Below are 22,739 nucleotides of genomic sequence, written 5' to 3'. Positions count from 1 at the left end.
GTGGCACAGTTGCTTAAAGCGCTCGGCTGGGGATCCGAGGGATGGAGGTTCGGTTCCCGGTGGAGACAGGATTTATTTATTATCATCCTCACGGTAGACAAGGAGAATTATGATGTGCGTTTCACAATGACGGGCGTGGCGTATTATCTTAGTATCTGAGTACTGTACCAAGGAAAAAATTGTATAAGGACTTGCTCAACCTCTTTGTACCCGTATCCCTATGCCGATCCATATATTGTGAAGGCCAAGGACAAGATGCTCTAAAGAGAGTTGGGAAAATGCCACTTAAGCCGACCGGGAAGTCGTTTTTCTTCGAGCTTCACTCTGAAGGGTACCATGGTGAAGCTTGAAGGAAAAGATTTGACGGTCGGCTTAACCGGCATCTTCCTAACTTAAAGCTTCACTCTGGTACCCTTCCTCTGGTATCCTTCAGTTTGGTACCCTTCAGAGTGAAGCTTGAAAAAAAAAAAAACGATTTGACGGTCGGCTTAACCGGCATCTTCCTAACTTAAAGCTTCACTCTGGTACCCTTCCAGCAAGACGATAGCTTTATGATAAAAGTATATTTATACCTTGGACCCTCAATTGCACAAGCTGTAAAAAAAAAAAAAAAAAAAAAAAAAAAAAAAAAAAAAAGAGGCCATCAATAATGTTTTTATAGACGGCTTAGATCCTGTTTTTCACTGAGATATATTACAAGGAATCTTAAAGAAAGAACTGCCCATTAATCCTTGGCATCCGGTTTCAACCCGTACAAACTGATGAGGTCCCGTTCGACATCATTATGGCGCTGGGCCTCCACGAAAAACGCGGATGGCATTTAAGCACGCAGAAGAAAATATGTGATCTGTCAGGGACAACTGCATTGGAAGTCTAACATTTCTTAGAGATGTTCTCCGTAGTCGGCAAGAGCAACCGCTGTGAATGAATGTTGTCGGCGGATTGATCAACATGAGACAGTTTTAATATTGGGCGCGAGCGCCACCACTGGAGCGAACGGCGCTAGTGTCGACCTAGGGGAGAAAGTGGGATCACGTGACTCCTCTTACTGCTGCTGAAGCAGACGCTCGATTGAATTTGTGCGTTTTAAAAGCTAATAGTCGCGTTTATTTCTGTAGTTTGGGTTGATATAGAGTGCCAACTTTGCACTTTTTGATCTTGCATCGTTACTGAGGCTGCCGAAGTTTATTTAATTAAGCTGTTGCTACGGTCCGCTACTGCTCTGTACCCGGACGTAAGCGAGGGAACCCGGCGCAAGCTCCCATTTCTACCCGAAACATAAGCTCACAGAATTCTCCTTCCTTAAATAACATTTGAATGGGCAAATCAGCAAGTGATCATTCTCATGATGTACACGGCAAACATTTCAGCGAGCGAGATTTTGTTCATAGAGTTGGCGCTAAAAGTTCGGGGAGCGGCAGTAGAAACGGCGCTCGAGTTTTAATTTGCGCTTATCGCTTGTGAAGCTAACGATACTGAGTCCGTGAATAAACGAAAGATAGAGCATTGTATGTATGTTGTGATGTGCTAATCGAGATATGTGTAAAAAAAAAAAACTGCGCGCGGGAAAAATAAATATCCGCTCTAACCAAGAGTGTCAATGATGGTAGTCAGCGCGCAAGAATTCGCTGCGTGGAACTCACGTCTTCACACTTGCTAAAAAATTATTTCATATCATCTCCACAGTCAAACTTGTTTGCTCTACGACGTTCTAGGGAGCAGGCGAAAGGTACCGCTTCCGTCGGCGCTATGCGAAGGCGCTCAACATCTGTCAGGCTCCTTAGTCCTCTGCTCTTGCACAGGAATCCCATTACCTGTGCACTGACAGCATACATCTGACCGGTTGTGTGGTAGCTTCAGTTGTCGTTTTTTCATGACAGCAGAAATGCTGCAGCAGGTGCGCGTCGTCGTCACAGTAAAGCTCGCCAGCTTCGATAACGCTGATTCGGTGAAGTGCTTTTTTGCCGAGTGACTGAGTCTCATACCTCAAAATAAGCTTATACAGGCCCAGACCGAGGTGTATATTAAATAAATAAATGAACGTAATGCTATCGCGCAACTGAACTGCCTAGGAAAGCGTCCTACAGAAGCCGTTCAACGCGCGTTATCCCACATACTTCGTCATGCGGGCGCGCTTCCAAGAGGTGAGGTGGCGCCACGGTATGTCCTCGCACCCAATATCGTTTCAGACAAAGGTAGGCTTGCGATGTACTTTGTTGACCGGCAATAAAGAAAAAACAATTCCGGGCATGGCTCGGCTGGGGATCCGAGGGATGAAAACTCTATTCCCTTTGAAGACTGAATTTTTATTTTTCTAATGACGCTAGTTTCGGTTTCGGGTGATGACGTCATTTGATGGACAGCTTTAGTGTGACCGGAAGAACGAACGCCGACAATATGAGCTATCAAAGGCTTTCGCCTTAAGATGCCTAGGTATGAAGTGCAATGTGATATCACCGAATAGGCGGCAGAGCAGTAGGGTTCGATGCTAATTAGACGCTGAAGGGAACGCCTGGCTATTCAGGCCTTCGATGGTTCTGCAGAGCAGGAATAAAGTATCTGGCTAACTTCGAAGGAAGGCCAGTTTGCACACGCTTGCAACCCGGCGCGTTCGACACTCTCAGTGAGCTGGGGGCTTTCTTCACCGCCGGCCTCATAAATCAGTGAGGCAAAACCGGACCCATGTCAGGCATTTTCTGTCCATGGCAATTGAATACACGGCACTGTGTCTCGAAACTTTATCTTCATTTCAGAAACAATGGAATAGAGCACAGTAAAGGCAGCACTCAGGGTTAAGTAAAATCACATCTGCTGTTCAACAACGCAACGCTGGAGAATATCGACTAAGTGCACTGGAATTTGAAAGCAAGATAAAGTAAGAGAAAAGTAAGGAAGGTGCAGCGGATGCTCAAGAGTCAAAATTCCTTCCTGTAAAATGCAGTTTTACTGAAATGAGGTGGACCTCCTGGTAACAGAAGAGCCCAGTAGCCGGTATAAAAGCGTCATGCAGAAGGGTGCCTAATACGAGGGGTGATTAAAAGGTTTTGCAACTCGCATGCAAAGGTAACTGCCAGGCCTTTGAAAAAAAAAAAAAATAAGTTTACTCTTATATCCCATTTTTTTGGGAGTCTTTTGTGTTTCTTCACGCTCAGAGCAGGGGCCGGGATGATAATGAAGGATGTCCCAGCCTTGTGGACCGAAACATCGTGGTGCATGGCAGAAGGACGCCTATTGTGGTTAATTATCGACCTTTTCCCACGACGTCCTCATGCATGTTTCGGAAAATTGTGGTATAATATTGCCTTTATTCTGTCTTCCTCCTTACCACATAATCAATGAGCGGGATATCTCCTATGCATCCCTCCCCCCCCCCCCCCCCCCAGAAAAAAAAAAAAACGTCGCCATCTTTTCTATCCCAGAGCTTAGGGCTTTCGTTTTTTTTTGTTTGTTTTTTTTTTTTTTTTTTCTGAGATAAGAACACCGAATGCTTCCACAGCATAGACTGCTGCTTTATTTTTTGATCCCATTAGCAAACTTGCGTCTCATCTCAGGTCCTAAGGAGGGATAAACAATCTTCTGGGCCTTTTGAATAGAGGATTTTGATAGCCGCAGCGTAGCCAACAAACCAACTCCTTCTACCACAATAATATATATTGATATGGCAGAGAAAATACTTCGCGCAACCAATGCCAATAACAGCGACACTAATGTTCCCAAGTATATCCGGACGGTGGCGTGGGTCGATGTCACCCATCGTGTGGGGAATACATCCACACTTCCAATCGTCGATGACGTCGACACTGTGGAAGTAGAGCTTGCAGCCCTTTTAAAAGCATCGCGCTGGGTCCTATAAACCTTTCCAAAATATGATTCCAAGCACAGACTCTATCTCTTCATGGACTCGTCTCGCGCGTATGAAGTGTGCAGACGAGTGACCTCGAGTCCGTCAACACACCCTAAAATAATCGGCGATTTATTAGAGACATTTGACGACCCCAATCTTAAGCTTAACATTAGAGCTACGATTTCTTGGGTGCCTGCCCACGCAGGCATTGAAGACAACGAGTGGGCCAACAGCGAGGCGCGAGCAGCATTACGCAAAATATCAACCGCGCCGAACGCACATTCCACCATAGCGGGTGCCAAAACCTGCCCGTTGGAACCCTCGACTTTCAAAGCAATCGCGAGAAAGCGATGGCGCAAGGCCCTTGAGCACCTCCGCAATGGTAGAGACGAACGCGCCGAGCAACAGGCGCGCCCCATTCCCCCTATGCCGGAGGAGTTATCGAGGGCCACGCAGACATTAGTCCGCCGCCTCGCAACTAACACTTCGTTAACCCCGTCATTGAGGCAAAAATTATTTCACAACGACCCCGACGAAGAGATGTGCCGTCACTTCCGAAGTCCAGCGACCGCGGCCCATATATATAGTATGGGACTGTCAAGAGTATTCTGACATTCGAGTCAGGGCTCTCGCCGAAATTCCAACTGCCATCGCCAGGCCAGCTACATCGACTGGGCTGTCTCTCGACAACGCGGCCGTCGCTATTTTCTGGGCAAAGCTAGTTTGTTGACTTAGGCCCAGAGCCAAGGTTTATGTCAAAAACAATCGAACCAGCATCCTTCTCGGCCGCCGTGACTGTGGTGGGGCCAGATGCCCGCACAGATGCCAGCAGCAAAAGTGCATGACATGGCTGCCAATAAACGTGGTTCAATCAATCAATCAATCAATCAATCAATCAATCAATCAATCAATCAATCAATCAATCTGAGACCTTCAAACTGTCAAAAATGCGATAGATCATTCTTAAACCACTACCATATGAAAGGTTACATTCTGTGGCAACTTCGGAAACTTTAATTGCTTGATTCTTCATGAGATGGTTCTAAACTGAGATTCAGCTTCAGTCATCAAACTAGATTCACGTGTTGAACCGTTCTGACCAGGGGTTGCTTGGCACGTCTACGAAACCGCGTTTCAACTCTGAACTAAATAGTGACAGCAGGATACAGAGGCCGTTGACTGCCATACGCCACTGTTTTGCTAATGCCTCCAGTAGAAATTTCCTCTCAAGAAAAAATTCAACAAGCGCCGCTACTCAAGTTGAAAATCGGGAGAGGACACCATCATTATCTCAATGATGCAGACCAAGGAAGAGGCCGGAAGGTTTAATATTGAGATCTTGCTTGGCACGAAAGATGACGTAGACAAAGGGAAGGGACAGATCCCTGTCAGGCGGTTGGTCACAACCGAGTAGTAAGGTCTCCCCTTTTATGAAGTGAATAGACACGAAGGAAAATAACCATTGAATTACATGGCTTACAAGGGGCTATGAATAGCACTCAGTTAAATAGGATGAACGTTCTGACGCTTTAAAAGTGTTGCTCGGCTAAGCTCAGAAATATATGTGTATATCTTTTTGTTATAAGCACGAAAGAGTTCGCAGCGATGAGCCCCTCTGTAGGCCCAGGCAATTATGATGAAAACAAACCAGGTCAGTGGAAACCAAGAAAACACACCACGATAATTGGTATCCTCCCAACTCCCAGATAAAAACCAACACAAAGAGCTGAATTAAGAAGAGTCATAAGCAGGCTATTGAAATAGTAAATGTCAGAACATGCATAACGCTTCAGCGCCAGCTGCACGACTACATCAGAAGTCTCTTATGTGCATGCAAACTGTAAGCTTTTAGAATTTTACGAAGCAAGTTTCACATAAATAAAGAAAAAGCGCAAAAAAAAAAATCAGGCTGTCTTGCTCCTGTATTCGAGACTTAAACTCTCGGTGTTACGCTGATATGCCTTTTGTCATATTCTCAGCTCCTGCAGAGCTCTCCGACAGGGTCTTCTCAACCGCGCCAGTCCCATCAATCAAGCGGCTACGCGAAGTTGCAATTTTCCCAGGGAAGTCTTTGTCTTTGAGGGAGTGCGGTTTGGCGTGTTTCCGCCCAATAGCTCGCAGTCTATGTACGGCGCTATCGCTGGATACTCAGCAGAGCGTTCAGCTTTGAATACTACAATTTTACCACCAGCACACGCCGAGGCGCGCGCGCTAACGGACCGCGCCTCGGTCGACTGGCCGCTGAGGTTCAGCACCAAGGACCGAATGACCGACTACAGCGAAATAACCAAGGCGTTCCGCCTAGCTCGCAGAACTCTTCCACCCCCTTGCTCGGGGCTCAGTCGAGAGCAAGCCGTTTTATTCAGACAGCTACAGACGGGCTCACTCCCCAGCCCGTCGCTGATGCACAGAATGTATCCCGAGCCGCACCCGACAGACAAACGCAGAGTCTGCCGAACGGAAACGGCCGGCTTCGCACACATTCTGTGGAATTCCAACAAGTACCAGGAAGAAGCTAAGTCTGGGAGGATCCCGCCGCGACTGGAAGCAGCCGCAGGGAGCAACAATCAAGAGGAACAACTCTGGGCCGTCCAGCAGGTCATCAAGGCGCTGGCCCGGCAGGGAACCAGCGAGCCGGCCACGATGAGCGGGGACCCAGGCCGCGCGGCCGGTGCCCAGAGGACGACGTAGGCCCCGTCCGGAGCGCGCGCGCGCGAGCGCGCGTTCTACTGCAGGCCCCCCAAAAAACGTTTTACCAATCCAATACCACCAGCGCTTGTTTTCCGGTGGCCAGGGCGGCAGGCATTTACTACGTGTATATTGGGTATAATAAATGCGAGGACGTTTGATTCGAATATACGTTATCTGAAGTATTCGACGAGAAACACTGCACGCATGTCCTATTCCTGGAATTCGCGAAGAAGCTTACTAGAAAATGTCTGCTCGGTTATAGCGCCTCACTTCAACAGCTGCACTGGAATCATCAAGAGCGTTTCACTCTAGTGATTAAGCGACATTACGAAGATGGCTACCCTAGAATTAGTTAGAGCTAATGAGTGAATTATTTAAGCTGTCAAAGTTAACACATTTCACAGATCAGATTCTTCAGCGCGTAGGAAGAGTTGGTCAGATGTTTGCCGCCCATTTCGCCGCACACTAAGCAGCTACTAAGTCGGGGAAAAAGGAATTAGTATGGAAGAATGAAAATCCCAGTGAGAAGGACACAGATAATCGAAATCAAGAGGAAACAGTTGGGAGGGAGTGAGAGAATGCCCAGGTGCTTATCGCCGGGAATTCCAAGATGAGCAAGTGCAAGTGAGATATCATGGAACGTGTAAAGAGTGATAAGCAAGGTTTAGTTGGAACATTCTGGAAGAATTACAAACTCTATAGTTATGTGTTGCGGAGACGAAGGGGAGGCTCTAGGCTTCAGTTTTAGCGCAGTTAAGTCGGGTCTGATGGTTTTCAACGGCTCAACTGATCAGGGTCTTAAAATACAAGGCCATGAAATACCCAGAGCAGCAGAATATAAATATCTGGGTGTATGGGTAAACGAAGGATTGGCATACATTGAAAAGCATGAGCAATCACTTAAGGCCAAAGGGCGAAGAAATGCCGGGATAATCAAGCATAGGGCATTGTGAGGATACAACAGGTATAAGGTTTTGAGGGTTATTTGGAAAGGAATTATGGTGCCCGGACTTACTTTCGGAAATGCGGTTTTTGCCTAAAATCAGAGGTACAGTCGGAATTAGAAATAAATCAGACAGCCGTCGGACGATTAGCACTGGGTGCCCACGGCAAAACCACAAATGAGGCGGTACAGGGAGATATGGGCTGGGCATGTTTCGAAGTACGGGATGCTCAGAGTAAAATATTATATGAGGAATGCCTGAGGAAATCGGACAGTAACAGATGGACAGCTAAAATATTTGAATACCTATACCTAAAAAGCGTTGACTCACAATGGAGGAAAAGAACTAGGAAACTAACCAGTAAGTATGCTGGTCACAAGGAAGAAGAAATAAAGAGCGTTAAGCAACAAGTGAAAAACACAGAAGGTAAAAATTGAATAAATTCTATGGAAAAGAAACAGAGTGTGGAACTATACCAAAAGTGGAAAAGGCTGATCAGGAAGGAAGCTTTCTTTGATAACTCTGTAGGCAGTGCCCTACATTTTGAAGCTAGATCAGGGTGTATCAGAACACGCAGCTACAAAAAGAAATTTAACAGCGAAGATGACACATGTGCAGTATGTGGTAAATCCACAGAAGCAAATAACCATATTATACTCGAATGTAATAGTATCCACCCGGAAGTCGATGCAGGCGCAGTCACTCTTCCTGATGCTCTGGGGTTTAGAGATACCAGTGGCCGGGTAAATGAACCTGCGGTGGAAGCTAGCAAAAAGCTATTGGAAGATTGGTGGCTTAAAAGCAGAAAAGTGACATAATGTTAGTAATGTAGAAACAGAAATTCAATAAACAGACTGATGGTATAGTTAACCAATCTAAAATAATAATTAAGATATAGGGGGGAAAAATGAACATGATAGCAACTGCCATCCCCCCGTTTCAAAAGGGACGCTGCTATGTTCCATCCATCTATCTATCCATCCATGAAGCTGGGCAAGGATTTCACTGCGGAGGAAGTGCCAGCGTAACAATGCGAAAAGGCCGGCGCCTCTCTGTAGCCCCCGAGAGAAAAGCCTCTACCCTTCAGAAACACCACCCACCATCGTACCATGGGCCTGCCTATCCTAAACTCACTGCTACCCTCGATCCAACAATCCCACTCCTGTTCCCCTTCACCCTCCAGAAACGCCATCTGTCACCTGCCCACACATCTCTAGCCACTCTTCCAAAAACCCACCTACTTGCTTCTCCTCAATCACTCCCCCCTCCTCCCCCCCCCCCCCCCCCCCCCGCCCACCCTACACAAACCAGAAAAAATCTGTAAAATCATCAACGTAATCATCGAGGGCCGGTGTCCTATTGTCTCTTGATTTACTTGGCTTCGTTCTGGCTTGGTTGATATTTCAGAGAGGACACTATGGCATCAGCAGAAAACAATACCCACGTGGATTAGCCAACGAGTAAAAGAATTTAAAACGCGGTAGCCACTGTAGAATCAGTTGTAGGCGCTTGCAATACCAGTTTGCTTCAAAAGTAACAAAAAACGCGTTACCATCTAGAAACTGGAGGAATGCGACCAGTAAAACATCCGGGTGAGGGTTTATTATTTTTTTTTTTTTTGAGGGATCGAGAGAGGGAAAAAAAAAGAGATGATGTTTTCTTATTTTTGGAGAAACCTTTTCGAGGATCACACAGGCTTCTGTAAGCATGATACCCTCAACAGAAATCTGTTTTATTCCCTGAAACGCTTCGGAATAACTAAAAGCAGTGCACATAAAAAAAAGGCTTCCTCTTTGTTGTGATTACAGCCATCCATCTTAATCAGCAGCAAGATCAGCTTTCAGCGAGTTAGCTTCTCGGCAACGGTCGGCATTCAATATTTAGGGGTTATAGCTCAAGCCGTTGAACGAAGCGGAAGTAATACATCACTGAGCCCGAGTTTCCATAACCGCTGAGTCTGAATTTTTCTTTGCGGCATTAAAGAACCGCTAATCTAGAGCAGTAGTGTTTAACAAGCGTTCAGTTTTTAGCGTGCGGAGCGTATACAATAGACGCATCCCACACTGTAACCAGCGGGTGGTGGCGCGAATTTACTTCACTAGTTGATGTAAAACTAAGAAAAAAGTAGGCACCTTGAGGCATTCGCCGGAGAAAAGTCCCCAGGTTCGAGCCGTGCAGTCGTGAGAGCCTGTGACCACGATGTCTTCGGCGTCGGCGTCTGTCAGGCCGTCCGCGGGCACGAAGATCACAGGAAACACGCTCTTGGTGTGACCCTGGAACAAATCACATATTGCAGCGGAAACGATGCTACAGTGGTTTGAGAGCGCATCTCCAGCTTTTTAAGGAACCACCTCTTTTCTGATCGGGACTGTTCAGATTCTAAGTTTGGAGAAATGAGCCACTCACCTGGATGGCTCAGTGACTATAGGGAGTTGCTGATGAGCCTAAGGTCGTGGGTTTGGTCCAGATCAAGGTGGTCGTCCATCAGGTAGAAGCGTAATGCGAAAACTCTTATTTACATAATATTTAGTGCAATTCCGAAAAATTCCGCACAGTATTTAAGTATTGTTTGGCTCATATTTTATGGCTGTACTTCAGCAGGCAAAAATTCAGTTTTATATACCGCAGGAATAGGATAATTATGTAAGCCATTTTAGTTAAAGGAAATGAAGAAAATTGAAATAATGTTTGTAGAAAACGTATATCGAACACCACTGTCATTATGCTTTGGCGAGCTGAGAGAAAGCGTTCATGCGCACTACAACCGAATTTTTTTTTTTTTTTACCTGCTGTGCGAGGCCAGAAAGGATAAGATTAGCACTGAAAGCTGCTTACTCACCACCATACGAAACAACCTCCAGGAATAGCAAAAAGGGAAAGGATGAGGCTGATATAAACCCGGCACTAGTACAGAAAGACATGCTAGAGGTGAAATCGTCCATGTTTTTAAAGCGGACGTGTGAACCACGGGAAATCTCAATGCGGGGACAATGCAAATGCTATAGCGTCGTCGTCTCTTGACAAATGATGCTTTACGCGTGACAAAACACGAAACACAATTCATGGAAAGCTACAGCTCTCTGCTTAGCTCATAGTTAAGCATCCAACTAAATTGGGTTGAGTGAGCCAAACCAGCGACCATTGCCACTGGGGCTTTATCATCTTTGGAAACGTCTTTTATATTTAAATATAAACCTATCTCTCCCCTACCCTTTACTAAGCCTTTCACCCTATGCTTAGGGAGATTACATGTTGCGCCCTACATATGCCTCAGTGCGTAGTTAAGGCGCCCAGCAAGATTACAATGCCTTTTCTTTATTCATAATGTCACCTTTCTTTCCGTTCACTCGGGCCAGGAGGCCAAGTATCACGCACACCACGAGCAATGCATACGTCGTGCTGAACGAGAATTGGGTTCATTGATTTTTTTTTGTCGCCAATGTTAGAATCTGGCCCAGGAAGTGCTTGGAGTGGCTCTCTAAAATACATCCCGAGTACTGCATAAAAATGCGTATCTGAATGAATATGCCTTTTCGTACTCGCTGTTTAATCCCGTAGGTTAGCAAACGGTGAACGTCGTTATTAAGTGGAAATTAAGAAGAAGAAATGGACATGGGCAGGACATGTAGTGCGAAGAGAAGATAACCGATGGTCGCTGAGGGTAACAAACTGGATTCCAGTGGAAGGAAAGCGTAGCAGGGGGCGGCAGAATGTTAGGTGGGCGGATGAGGTTAAGAAGTTCGCAGGGGTCAAGTGGATGCAGCTAGCACAGAACCGGGTTAAGTGGAGAAATATTGGAGAGGCCTTCGCCCGGCAGTGGGTATAATCAGGCTGCTGATGATGATGATGAAACGTCGTGGAGCAAAAGTCTCATCGCTTTTTGGGTGACAACGACAAAGAGCGCGACATAGGAAATGCTTATCAACGCGGGATGCCAATCGAAGGTGACGGTGTTACTATCGTCGGTCGCTAAGTCGTTGTTCTGAACTCATACACCGTTAGTGCCTATCTTTGTTAGCGTAACAAGGGAGCGTCTTGGAAAGTTACGGCTAGTGGGCAGCTTTCCTGAGGACTTCGATCACGAATCCTCTGCCAGCAGAACGATAAAATCTGTTACTCACTGTCTACGGTGCCACCACAAACGACCCGGGCAAATTCGGTGGCTTTGCATCCCGCTGCTATAGACTAAGTTGAGGACGGCTTCGAGGAAGCAGTGTTCTCGTCTCGCGCGCAGCATATCCCACTTTATAATTCTGTCAGAAATCATTGGTGCCACACGGGATACTAACTGAAGGACAATACGAAGGTAACGTGAGCGTGATTGTAAAGCCGTCGACGGGCCTTGACCATGTCGCAATGTCTGAGCATCACGGACTTGTTTGTGTAGATGTGACTCAAGGATGAGATACGTACATGTCCGTCACCTCCAGGCAGCGGGTAGCATAAATCGCCAAAACATAGTATTGTCACGCTGTATATTATACGTATATTTAGGTTGTGTACAGTTGGAGGCTTTTGCCAGTTGTAACTTTGAATTTTTCATCCTTTAAATGTACGCCCAATTTGAAACCTGTACTGAAATTAAAAAAAGATATTAAAATTGAACAAAAAAAAAAAACAACAACTAAGAAACGGGACAATAATAGTATTTCTGTTGATACACGCCAACCTATATTGGTTCTCGGTGTCCCTTAAAACTCGGTGTACATATGAGCTTTCTCTCGCTCATGGTGAACGAAATGGCATAATCAGCCGTTTATTATTAAACAGCGGGGATAATTCTAGCTCCGGGAGCTTTTTTTTCATTTCTGTGACGTTCCGGGAAGTAGTACGGAAAAACAACCGCGGTGTTTGTATATCTTCTCGCGTGAGAAAAATGCGACTGTCAAAAAGAGGTGAATAAGTGCAAGTAATTGTTTGCTGCCAACTCCATGGTATTGTTGCATCTCCGTCACTGCCAGAAAAGCCTGAGTGCACCTCCTTCTGCACTAGTGCATGAAAAGATGTAGACAACTCATTTATGTACAGTCCCGAGCCCGGCCCGGAGCCGCCACTTTAAGCCCTACTTGAGCCAGTGCACTCTTCTACCGCAGCCTAATTGAACTTGCGGTGAAAGCGGAGTGATTCAGGTAATGACAATTTCCAAGTAGGTCCTGGTAAACAACACACACGAATTTTGCAAAGATAGATGATAGATTGGTTCTAGAGTTGCGTCGCTGCACCAGAAACGCGCTGGTGCTTCCAAGGCGCGGTAACATCAAGTCTGCGCTTTTAGAATTGTCCGTTTGGTGTAAAGGACGGAGACAAAAGAAACATAACTTAGGGCTGGAGCCAGTCCTGTGTTCATTGGTCCAGATTTTTGTCTTAAATTTACAGTTATATAAACGGACCAACTATCAGACCTGCGTTTATGCCATGAAACTACTACTTGATACGAAAAGAAAATTTGTTGTTTTCAAAAGCATTTGGAACGCATTTATATCTCTTTTAGACAGCAAGTGTTTTTAGCAAATTGATTTCGGTGCTGCCTTCCCACTTCTGCTTCCTGTGCCTTCTCTACGGTGAGTGTGAGATGTGGAAACTTTCGCGTTATTGGACAAGGACTTCTCTTTCGCCAGACGGGCTGAACGTTTGACGGTGCTCGGCGAGTTTATATTTCGCAGGCGTTCAGTTAGCTTACAGCAACCTCCCTTTTAATTGCGGCACGGTGCTCATGCCATCACGTGCGCAGCCACTCTTGCTCTGGACATTTCCAGGCAGCAATAGTAAAGTAACCGCAGTAGTATTGAAGCTCCATCGGCGATGAGCGGCCACACGGTCATGCTTGGCTGCCAAAAAAAAAAAAAAAAGAAAACTTGTTGCGGTCAGAAAGCAAAGCCCCGATTCTTAGCGGCAGGATCCTTAACGGCACCAGGCATTGGGAACTCGTCGTCTAAAATTTCTTGTTCATATTGTTGCGAGATGGAGGGCAGCATGATGTTTCAATATACATTTTAATTATTTCCAGTTTCCCTGCAACTATACTTGCTAGCCTGCACAAATTCGAGCCCTGCAGTTTCCCACGTCAGCGTGTTCCGCAATCCGTTTTTAGAAGACCCAGCGAGCTCCTGCTTCGGCACAATTAGCTTCGTTTTAGCTCGAGGGTTCTTCGCGCACGCAATTCAGTTTTCCCAATAGCGGTTCTTTCGAAAAACACAAAAAAACACAAAGAGACGAAACCGCATATGCCGTCATGAATAATTTGTTACATCACGTTTATGCCACACTCGTTTTTGTGAAGCATTATTGTTATTAATATCGTAGAACACATAAAAACTGATACCTTTTCTATTCCGCGTAGTGAAGAAAGCTAACAGCGGTGGGTGCATCAGACCAACGAAAGCCCTCCACCATCGGCCCCTATGAGTAGGCGCAATCCTACCCTCGCGTGAAACATATGTGCGCGGGTGGAACGACATCGAGAGCAACTACTTCTCGGTTTACGAGTCCCCGATAGCACAAGACCACATAGAACACAATATATGGGCAAAAGGCTAAAGCGGGGGATAGGGAGAAAATAGGAAGCAGTAGTGTTTTCTCCCTCATCATGTTCGTGCACGTACCAATCTTGTCTTGTTTTGGTGAATTGTCTCGAGTTAAAGTTCAGCGCGCCTACATGATGAGGTAAAACCAACTAGCCGCCATTACAGCATTGCTTTTCTCCCTCGTCTACTTTTTTTTGTTTTTTTTTTCTTTTAATTTTACTTCGACGCACTAAAAGGCAGTGGCGACCCTTTGTAAAAGGAATAACACTTACCAATGTCCAGGGCTGGGCAAGATACTTCGTACGCATATTCGATACCGATACTCGATACCCAGAAAAATTGTATTTCTGATGTCGATACAATTTTCAGGATCGAAATCAAGTTTCAATACAGATACTCGGTACTGTATCGTCGATACTTCGATACATCCCTGAAATCCTAACTTAATAAAGGTAGTAATACGATTAGCGGCATTAGGAGATTTTACCGTGCTTTCTGGAATCTTTAGAGCATTCCTATGGCGTAGTTTTTCTCAAAGGGATGTGACTATACTGACTTCACCCATCCCTCTCTTACCCATCACTTTTATATCCACTCACCCCCGTAATTCCCCCGGTGCACGGCAGCAAACCGGTTTCTTTTGCCGATTAGCCTCCCTGACTTTCCTCCTCCTCATCTTCCTCCTTAATGAATACGCCAGCACGGAGTTATTTGGGCAGCTGTACTTGTGAGGGCTTCACATTGAATTGAAGCCATGGTTACAGTTAAGCGATTGCTTCCACGAGCAGCCTAGCGAAATATTTCTTTAAACTAGTGATCTTCATGCGAACCAACCTGTGAGCACTTGGCTATACATACAAATGCAAATGTGCAACCTGCGTTTCTTTGGAAAAATGAGCAGTTATATTGCCATTAGTGCGATAACAAACCTTTGAAGCTCTGTATATTATTAAAAGCTAGAAGGAAAACAAGAAAAATAAAATGGCTAAACGTTCTTCCGTCCGGAGGGAGCGCGATGTGGGCATGCTAAACGCGACGCAAATGAGAAAAACCTCTTGCATACGCACACGAGCACGTCGCATTGTTGTATTAGATGAAGATGCCTTTTATCAGTTTGTAAGAGTGAACCACAGTCGCGTTTACACAAGCGTCCTGGAGGTAGTTAGGAAACTCGAGGCTCACTAGCGTCGCTGGAGAACTACGGCTGGTTGCAGATAAAAGATAGAAGTATATATATTTTTAAAGTGGCTAATACGGCCTTAATCAGTTCGCATATTTCCAAAATTAGTTTTTCTTTTAAGATAGAGATATCTTTGAAAGTTTTATTCAAGGCTTGCTAAAATGTTTTTCGGAAAAAATTATTTGACAACGCGTAATTTGTTATTCGAACTGTGCTAGAAAATTGCATTCATAGCTTTAACGTCCTGGATTTCATACAATTTTGGGCGTAATATTGCCACGAAACCTTCAAAACTGTATTTGTTGTTTTTTAACAGCCGCCGGCATGCGGCCTTATCACTCTGATTCTGGATCGCGTATTAGTTCTGTATTTTTTGTTTGTTAATGCTCGATGTCGCGAGACGCACCTTTATCAGTTTCGTTGTAGCACAAGATGCACCGAGATCTATCTCGAAGATCCCGGCCACTCATGTGTCTTCCTACAATGTTCCAGCTTGTGCTGTTAGCAGTTGCGACGTTATCTAGATTGTTATGAGCAGCCTTTAAATTGAGCGTTGACGAGTGCGACGGGCATTCTTTGTTCGACGATCGACGAGCATGTTTGTTGCTATCACCGCCGCCGAGTTGCTTAGTTCTTTTGCGGGCGCAAGTTAGCCCAATAAAGAGTTCATTTCAGTACAATCAAGCCTGTGTTTTCTTTTGGTGTCAACGGCCTTGTCACCACTACGTGACATTTTCTCCTTAAAAAAAGTATAGGGGAAGCCTGTTCCCTGTGCAGTTTCAAAGGATAGATTTATTTTCTGTCAAACAACGTAACTACAAGAACGTGGTTACCCGACTGCATCGTGGTGGACTGAGGCCTTAGGAGCTTGGGTTCTAGCCGCCAAGCAGAGCCGGCACGCGCAGCCCAGGGGTTTTGAGTTGTGCATAAGTTACTGCGTCCGACAGCACACTGAGGGCACTGCTTGACAAGAATCAAACGTCGAAGAGACAGAAGGGGGGGGGGGGGGGGGGGGATCCCTACTGCGTGTTCGCCTTGCGTTTCCCTTTATTCATATCTCTATGTGCATCTGTTAAAGGCTTAGAGGCTTCGTGGCACGCTCTCGGTGCTCAGAAGTAAACCACTTTGTGAGCCGCTACTTACCATTACCTCATTCAGTTTTAAAAAACGGGAATCTGGAAATGTGGTTGACGCTGATGGGCCAGGGAATTTCTTGGGAACTCAGGCGGCACTACAAGCTGAGCTGTTTCAGGGCCTGTACTATTGTCTGAGCTAGCGCCGTCAACCCAAAGTCTCAAAGAGGTTTCAATATTTGAAGATTTTTTTTTTTTTTTTTTTTTTTTGGGGGGGGGGGGGGGGGGGTATCGAGTATCTTCAAAATACACGATAGTTTAAAAATGTATTTTTGATACCGATACACCGATACTTTCATTTTCAGCACACGGTACCTAATACCGATACACAAAATGTATATAAAGATACTATCAAAGATACATGTATCTTCGATACTACCCGACTGCCAATGTCACACTTTATCAGTAACCGCATCTCAGCGTCGTTTTAGCTAATTTCGCCAAAAAAGAAGATGAGCTCTATCAACCTCCGCGCACTGATGCTTACGTGTTCTGAAGCGGTTTGCAGCGCAGACCATCGACGAATATACGCTACGTCTTTAAAGAATTTCGTCTAATTTTTTAAAGCTTGCGCCTATTCTCAATGGCCGAAGTTGCCCAAGATTACCTCCTATGTTTATAGGACTGTGGGATGATGCCTCACAGCGCGCGGTCGAACGAAAAGCTACGGCGCCCCCAAAATGACTGTGCGGCACCGACCATGTCCGCCCCGGAGATAGTATTTGCGCCATATGGGCGCTTGAGATATGAAGAGCGGAAGGAAGCATGCAACTTTGCGCACAGTCCATGTTAACTGGCATTCCTCTTTTCTCCAGCGATCCACTTTCCTGCTGCAATTTGTTTTCTTACAAACTCTGAATCGCTGCTGCGAACCTGTTCAGATCCGCAGCTTGTTCACAAGCTTCACTAAATTGAACTGTCATTTGCTGGCGATAAAAGCATGCTTGCCTACGTGAAAATGTAACTGAAACAGGAGCCGGAACTGGGTGTCGCGCGTCATCGTCCTCCACACTCGGCACGCAGCGGCACTGCTCGAACAGAGCTTGTACCGGCGAGGTTGATCACATCGTCCTCCGATAACACTGCCAGTCTACCCACTAAAATGGCGACAAGCCCCGTTCCGGAGGCCCCTGGTGCGCTGGTTAGACACCATCGAAAGCGCAGAACAACTTGCGCTCCTGCAGAAAGATCTCATCTAAGGACGCTGGTGCCTATCCTTCGACAGGTTCAGTTGTAAGAATGCCAGCAGCGCTTAGGCCAACCTGCAGGCCGCACAGAATATACAATACTGCTTGAAGATCTGGCTCAGGATGCTGCTGGCGTGTTCCGTCCCGCGGCGAATTGCTGATGCGCCTGGGGCCCTTGCGCAAATGCACCAACAAGCCAAGTGCGGTGAACGCTTGCCAAATTAGATCAAAAACACGGTACGGGGCTTTCTTATTCACAGTAGTCAGAGGGCTGGTGCAATATAGGCACTTAATCCTTTTGTTACATGTGTCACAGTCAGAGCTGCCGGCCATCCTTATAGCGAAGGCCCTGTTGAGAGATGCAGCTCTGAACCACAAGCGCCGATTGCTAACGTTAAAGAAAAAGATTGTTTTGTTGCTAAAATAGAAAAGTGTTGTGTCAACTGTTGACAATTCGCGCTTTTTTAATAACATCTTCATCACCATAAACAGCCCGACTACACCCGTTCCACGACGAAGGTTTCTCCCATATTCCTCCAATTAGTCCGTTCCTGCGCAAGCTCCACCCACTTGGCCCCTACGAGCTTCTTAACTTCATCCGATGAAGAAAAAATTGCGCATAGGCAAAAATCAGATGTATGCGCTAAAGGACAAATCAGGGCAATGTCATCACGAATATAGACAAAGATAGTCAATACAGCCGAGGAGTTTTATACTGATCCCTACAGTAGCCAAAGTAGTCAGGACAATAATAAGATTGGCAGTAGGGAAAAGCAGTCAGACGTTCCGCCAGTGACGAAGGACGAGGTTAAGAAAGCGTTAGAAACTATGAAAAGGGGGAAAGCAGCTTGAGAGGATCAGATAACTGTAGATTTGTTGAAGGACTGGGGGGATATCGTGCTAGGAAAACTGGCCACCCTGTATATGCATTTCCTGAACCACGGAAGAACGCAAACGTATATTATCTTATAATTCATGACAAGGGGACGCTAAGGATCTGAAAAATTACAGACCAATCAGCTTACTGTCTGTTACGTATAAAGCATTTACTAAAGTAATCGCTAATAGAATCAGGACGACCTTAGACTGCAATCAAGCAAAAGATCAAGCAGGCTTTCGGAAAGGGTACTCCACTATCGATCATATCCACAACATCAACCAGGTGATAGGAAAATGCTCGGAATATAACTAGCCCTTATACATAGCATTAACTGATTACGACAAAGCATTTGACTCAGTAGAAACCAAGGCGGTCATGCAGGCATTGCGAAATCAGGGCATCAACGAGCCGTACGTGAAAGCACTGAAAGATATATATATATATATATATATATATATATATATATATATATATATATATATATATATATATATATATATATATATATATATATATATATATATATATATTTATTTATTTATTTATTTATTTATTTATTTATTTATTTATTTATTTATTTATTTATTTATTTATTTATTTATTTATTTATTTATAGTGACTGCACAGCAGCCATACTTCTGCTTTAAAGAAAGTGGCTAGGCAAGGAGACACGATCTCCCCAGTACTATTCACAGCCTGCTTAGAGGAATTATAGAGAGACTTGGGGTGGGCGAATTTAGGGGTAGATGGAGAACACCTCAATAATCTGCGATTTGCTGATGTCATTGCCTTGCTAAGTAACTCTGGGGATGAACTGCAAAGAATGATTGATGACCTAGATAGGAAAAGTAGAAAAGTAGGCTTGAAAATCAATATGCAAAACACTAAGGTAATGTTTTACAGTCTCGGGAAGGAACAGCTGTTTACATCAGGTAGTGAAGCACTGGAAGTAGTCGGCGAATATGTCTATACTTAGGGCAGGTAGTAACCGCAGACCCGGACCATGAAAGGGAAATAACAAGGAGAATAAGATTGGGATGGAGCGCATTTGGCAAGCACTCGCAGATTATGACTAGCCGCTGGCCGGCATCGCTCAAGAGGAATGTATACAACAGTTGTATCTTACCTGTACTCACCTATGGGGCTGAAACGTGGAGGCTAACGAAGACGGTTCTATTTAAGTTGAGGACAACGGAGAGGGCTATAGAATGAAAAATGGTAGGGGTAACATTAAGAGATAGGAAGCGCGCAGATTGGGTCAGAGAAATAACTCAAGTTACTGAAATTCTAGTGGAAATCAAGAAGAAGAAATAGGCATGGGCGGGACACGTAGTGCGAAGAGAGGATAACCGATGGTCCCTTAGGGTAACAAACTGGATTCCAAGGGAAGGAAAGCGTAGCAGGGGGCGGCAGAAAGTTAAGTGGGCGGATGAGATTCAGAAGTTCGCAGGGGTCAAGTGGATGCAGCTAGCACAGGACCGAGTTAATTGAAACAATATGGGAGAGGCCTTCGCCCTGCAGTGGGTATAGTCAGGCTGATGATGATGATAATGATCCAGAAGCCAATGCACGCGAGATCGCTGGCCAGTGAAAACAGCATTTTGTGAATGACATTGTTCCTTACCCGAAACACGGTGATACGATCGTTGATTTCGCCTGTCCGGACCCTGGAGTCGGCCTCCTCCGAGAATCCGGAGGACGTGGAGGCGTCGTCTTCGGAGCCCTCCTCCGCGGTACTCGCTTGGCTGTCGGGCTTCTTTTTGGTAGCGCTGCTGTCTCGGCTGCTGCGGCCGCTGCTGGCCACTTGGCGCAGCAGCCTTCGCTCCTCCATCTCCTGTGGTAGAAAACAACAGTTTGCAGCGATGTCAAACTGCGAGATCTCTGCGTGCGCGCTCCACCTGAAACGTTCACACGAGCTGCAGACTAATTTTTGTGGAAAAAAAAAAATAAGGGTGTTTTCAGAGATGCCGCACAACATGCAGGAACAGCAAACTACTTCTTGTAATGACTTATATACTATCAACATTTAATTGCATGCGATGAATGAAGGTCTCGTATGAGATGAATTCATTACCTTCATTCCAAAACAAAGCACTGCGTAGGAACTTTCGAAGATAGTTTATTTGAAAGCTGTTACAATCGAGAAAAGCTTATGCTCCTAGAGCTATAGACTATTAATGATACAGTTATCTTTAGCTGTCTATAAAAATTTGAATGCCTCTAAAGCTACAGACTGCAAGGCATAGAATCAGTTTTAGCAAGCTATAAAAAAGTTTATGCTCCTGAAGCAATAGAATATTAGTACTCCACATATCTTAAGCTGTCTATAGAAATTTGAATGCCTCTAAAGCTACAGACTATAACCCATATAAGCTGATTTAAGTGGCTATAAAAAAGTGTATGCTCCTGAAGCTATTGACTATTAGTCATACAGTTATCTTTAGCTGTCTATATTGTAAATACCAAAAGCTAGAGACCAGTAGGCGTACACCCTAATATGAAAGCACATATATCGTCGGTTCGAATCCCTCGTGCGACTTGTCTTCAAACTTGATTAAGAGTTGTGCGCTGTATGCAACGAGAAACCATGTGTCATCAACTACAACGCTGTACGACAAATGGATTGCGTCACAATCTTTGGTATAATTGGTGGGAGCACTGTTGCCGCATGGAAGTAAGCCTGCGATCAGTACCTCCGCCTCATGGTGGTTTTATTCGTGGGGACTGCTGGCTAATTTTCAGTTATTTAGGCATCGTATTGAAAGTAAACGTATGAAGATATAGAGCATGAAACACATGCACATACCCGCTTGCGTATGCACAAACACATCCACGCGCATACAACACACGCGCGCGCGCGCGAATATTTCATTGCTGACCATAGAAAATGCTAGAGACTGCAATACATAGATTAGAACACCAGAATTAGTCCATAGGTTATAGACTTCTACAGCAGGCTATATATAGCTTTTTGGGCCAAACATCTATAGCCGTCCAGACAAAGGATTATCTATAGCCGACCATAAAAGTTTGTACGTGACCATAGAAAATGCTAAAGACATGCAGTAAATAGGGAGCCATAAGTCCATAGAACAGGTTAAAGACTTCTACAGAACGGACTACAGAAAAACCTAAAGACAGCCTAGAAACGGCTATAGATATTTGGGCCAAATATCTATAGCCGACCATACAAAGGATTTTCTATAGCTGATCATAGGAAATTTTTGTATGGGCTAGATCGTGGTCGAAAAGGAATGCTATTAGGCAAACACAACGACTCCTTTTAAAGTTCAGGTCACATTGTGCTGTGTGTGCCCGCCTAATACATTGAACACAGCGCCGCTTGCGCTCGCGGCAGTAGTGTTGGTCTACATCCGCCTCTGCATTACAAAAAATAAAAAATAAAAAGACAACAACATAATTAACGTAACACTGAGGCCCGGCTGCTTTCTTTTATTTTTTATGACCTTATTGTGCTCGGTGCTATTTGAACACAGCACGCAGTCACCTATTTGAGCAGGGCAGTGCGAGCTGCACCGATAAAAGCAACGCGAGAAGATAGACTAATGCAGGAACAGAAATTGCATGTCCGGCTAATTTCCACCAAATGACAGGGCGCGCCGACAGCCTGCGCCCATCGGTCAGCAAAGAGCAGGGGGAGGCACCTGTGCGTCCAGATCGGCGTTGAAGCGCCAGGCGCGAGCCGTCTTGTCGTGCGACGTGCTGAGCACCAGGTCACCCGTGCAGAGCACCCTGTTGACACGGGCCCCGTGGCCGTGGAAGACGTGCAAGCACTTAGCGTCCACGATTGACCACTTTCGCACCGTGCCGTCGGCCGAGCCGGTGACCACGTAGTTTCCGTGCACGGTGCAGTGGGTGACGTAGCCCGCGTGTCCGCTCAGGGTGCCCAGAAGCTCGACGGGCGTCGAATGGCTGCTCCACAGCAACACGCGGCCGTCCTCGCTGCCAGACACGAGCAGCGAGTGGTCCTCGCTCAGCGCCAGGCAGTTGATGCCGCCCCGGTGCTGCTCCAGCCGCTCGCTTAGGTGCGGCCAGCGCGCCGCCTCTGCGTCGCCAGCAGCAGCGGCCTTCTTGCGGGCACTGCAGGTGCTGCCCATGAGTGGCGCGCCGCTGCTGCCGAACGCGCTGCGAAAAGGGGGTCTCGGGCTTCACAAGACCATCCACTACCACTCGATGGCATTAATCGGGTTAATTTGCTGCATGTAACAATGCACAAGAGCGATTAAGCAGAGTTTAATGCTGCGCCTTCACTCTAGGAATAAGCTAGCTAATCTCTGTATAAGGTAGAATAGAAACGGCGTTAGAGCAGGGGACATTTGAGTGAGCAGCAATAGA

General features: G+C 45.7%; 1 protein-coding gene across 1 annotated transcript in view; it reads right to left on the bottom strand.

Annotated features, from left to right (window-relative positions):
- Nucleotides 1-22,501, bottom strand: part of LOC146206522 (uncharacterized) — a 79,365-nt gene extending 56,864 nt beyond the window's left edge. The window contains exons 1-3 of the mRNA XM_084587034.1: nt 22,049-22,501; nt 20,008-20,217; nt 9,612-9,752 (exon numbers count right to left, since the gene is read on the bottom strand). Coding sequence (XP_084443160.1) covers nt 9,612-9,752; nt 20,008-20,217; nt 22,049-22,501 — 804 coding nt within the window. The remainder of the gene's footprint in view (nt 1-9,611; nt 9,753-20,007; nt 20,218-22,048) is intronic.
- Nucleotides 22,502-22,739: the final 238 nt, after the last annotated feature.

Source organism: Amblyomma maculatum, chromosome 1, assembly GCF_055883805.1.
Source record: "Amblyomma maculatum isolate TAMU_Amacu chromosome 1, ASM5588380v1, whole genome shotgun sequence".
Taxonomy (NCBI): domain Eukaryota; kingdom Metazoa; phylum Arthropoda; class Arachnida; order Ixodida; family Ixodidae; genus Amblyomma; species Amblyomma maculatum.
Note: the sequence above shows the minus strand (reverse complement) of the source record. Positions and strands in the feature narration are given on the sequence as shown.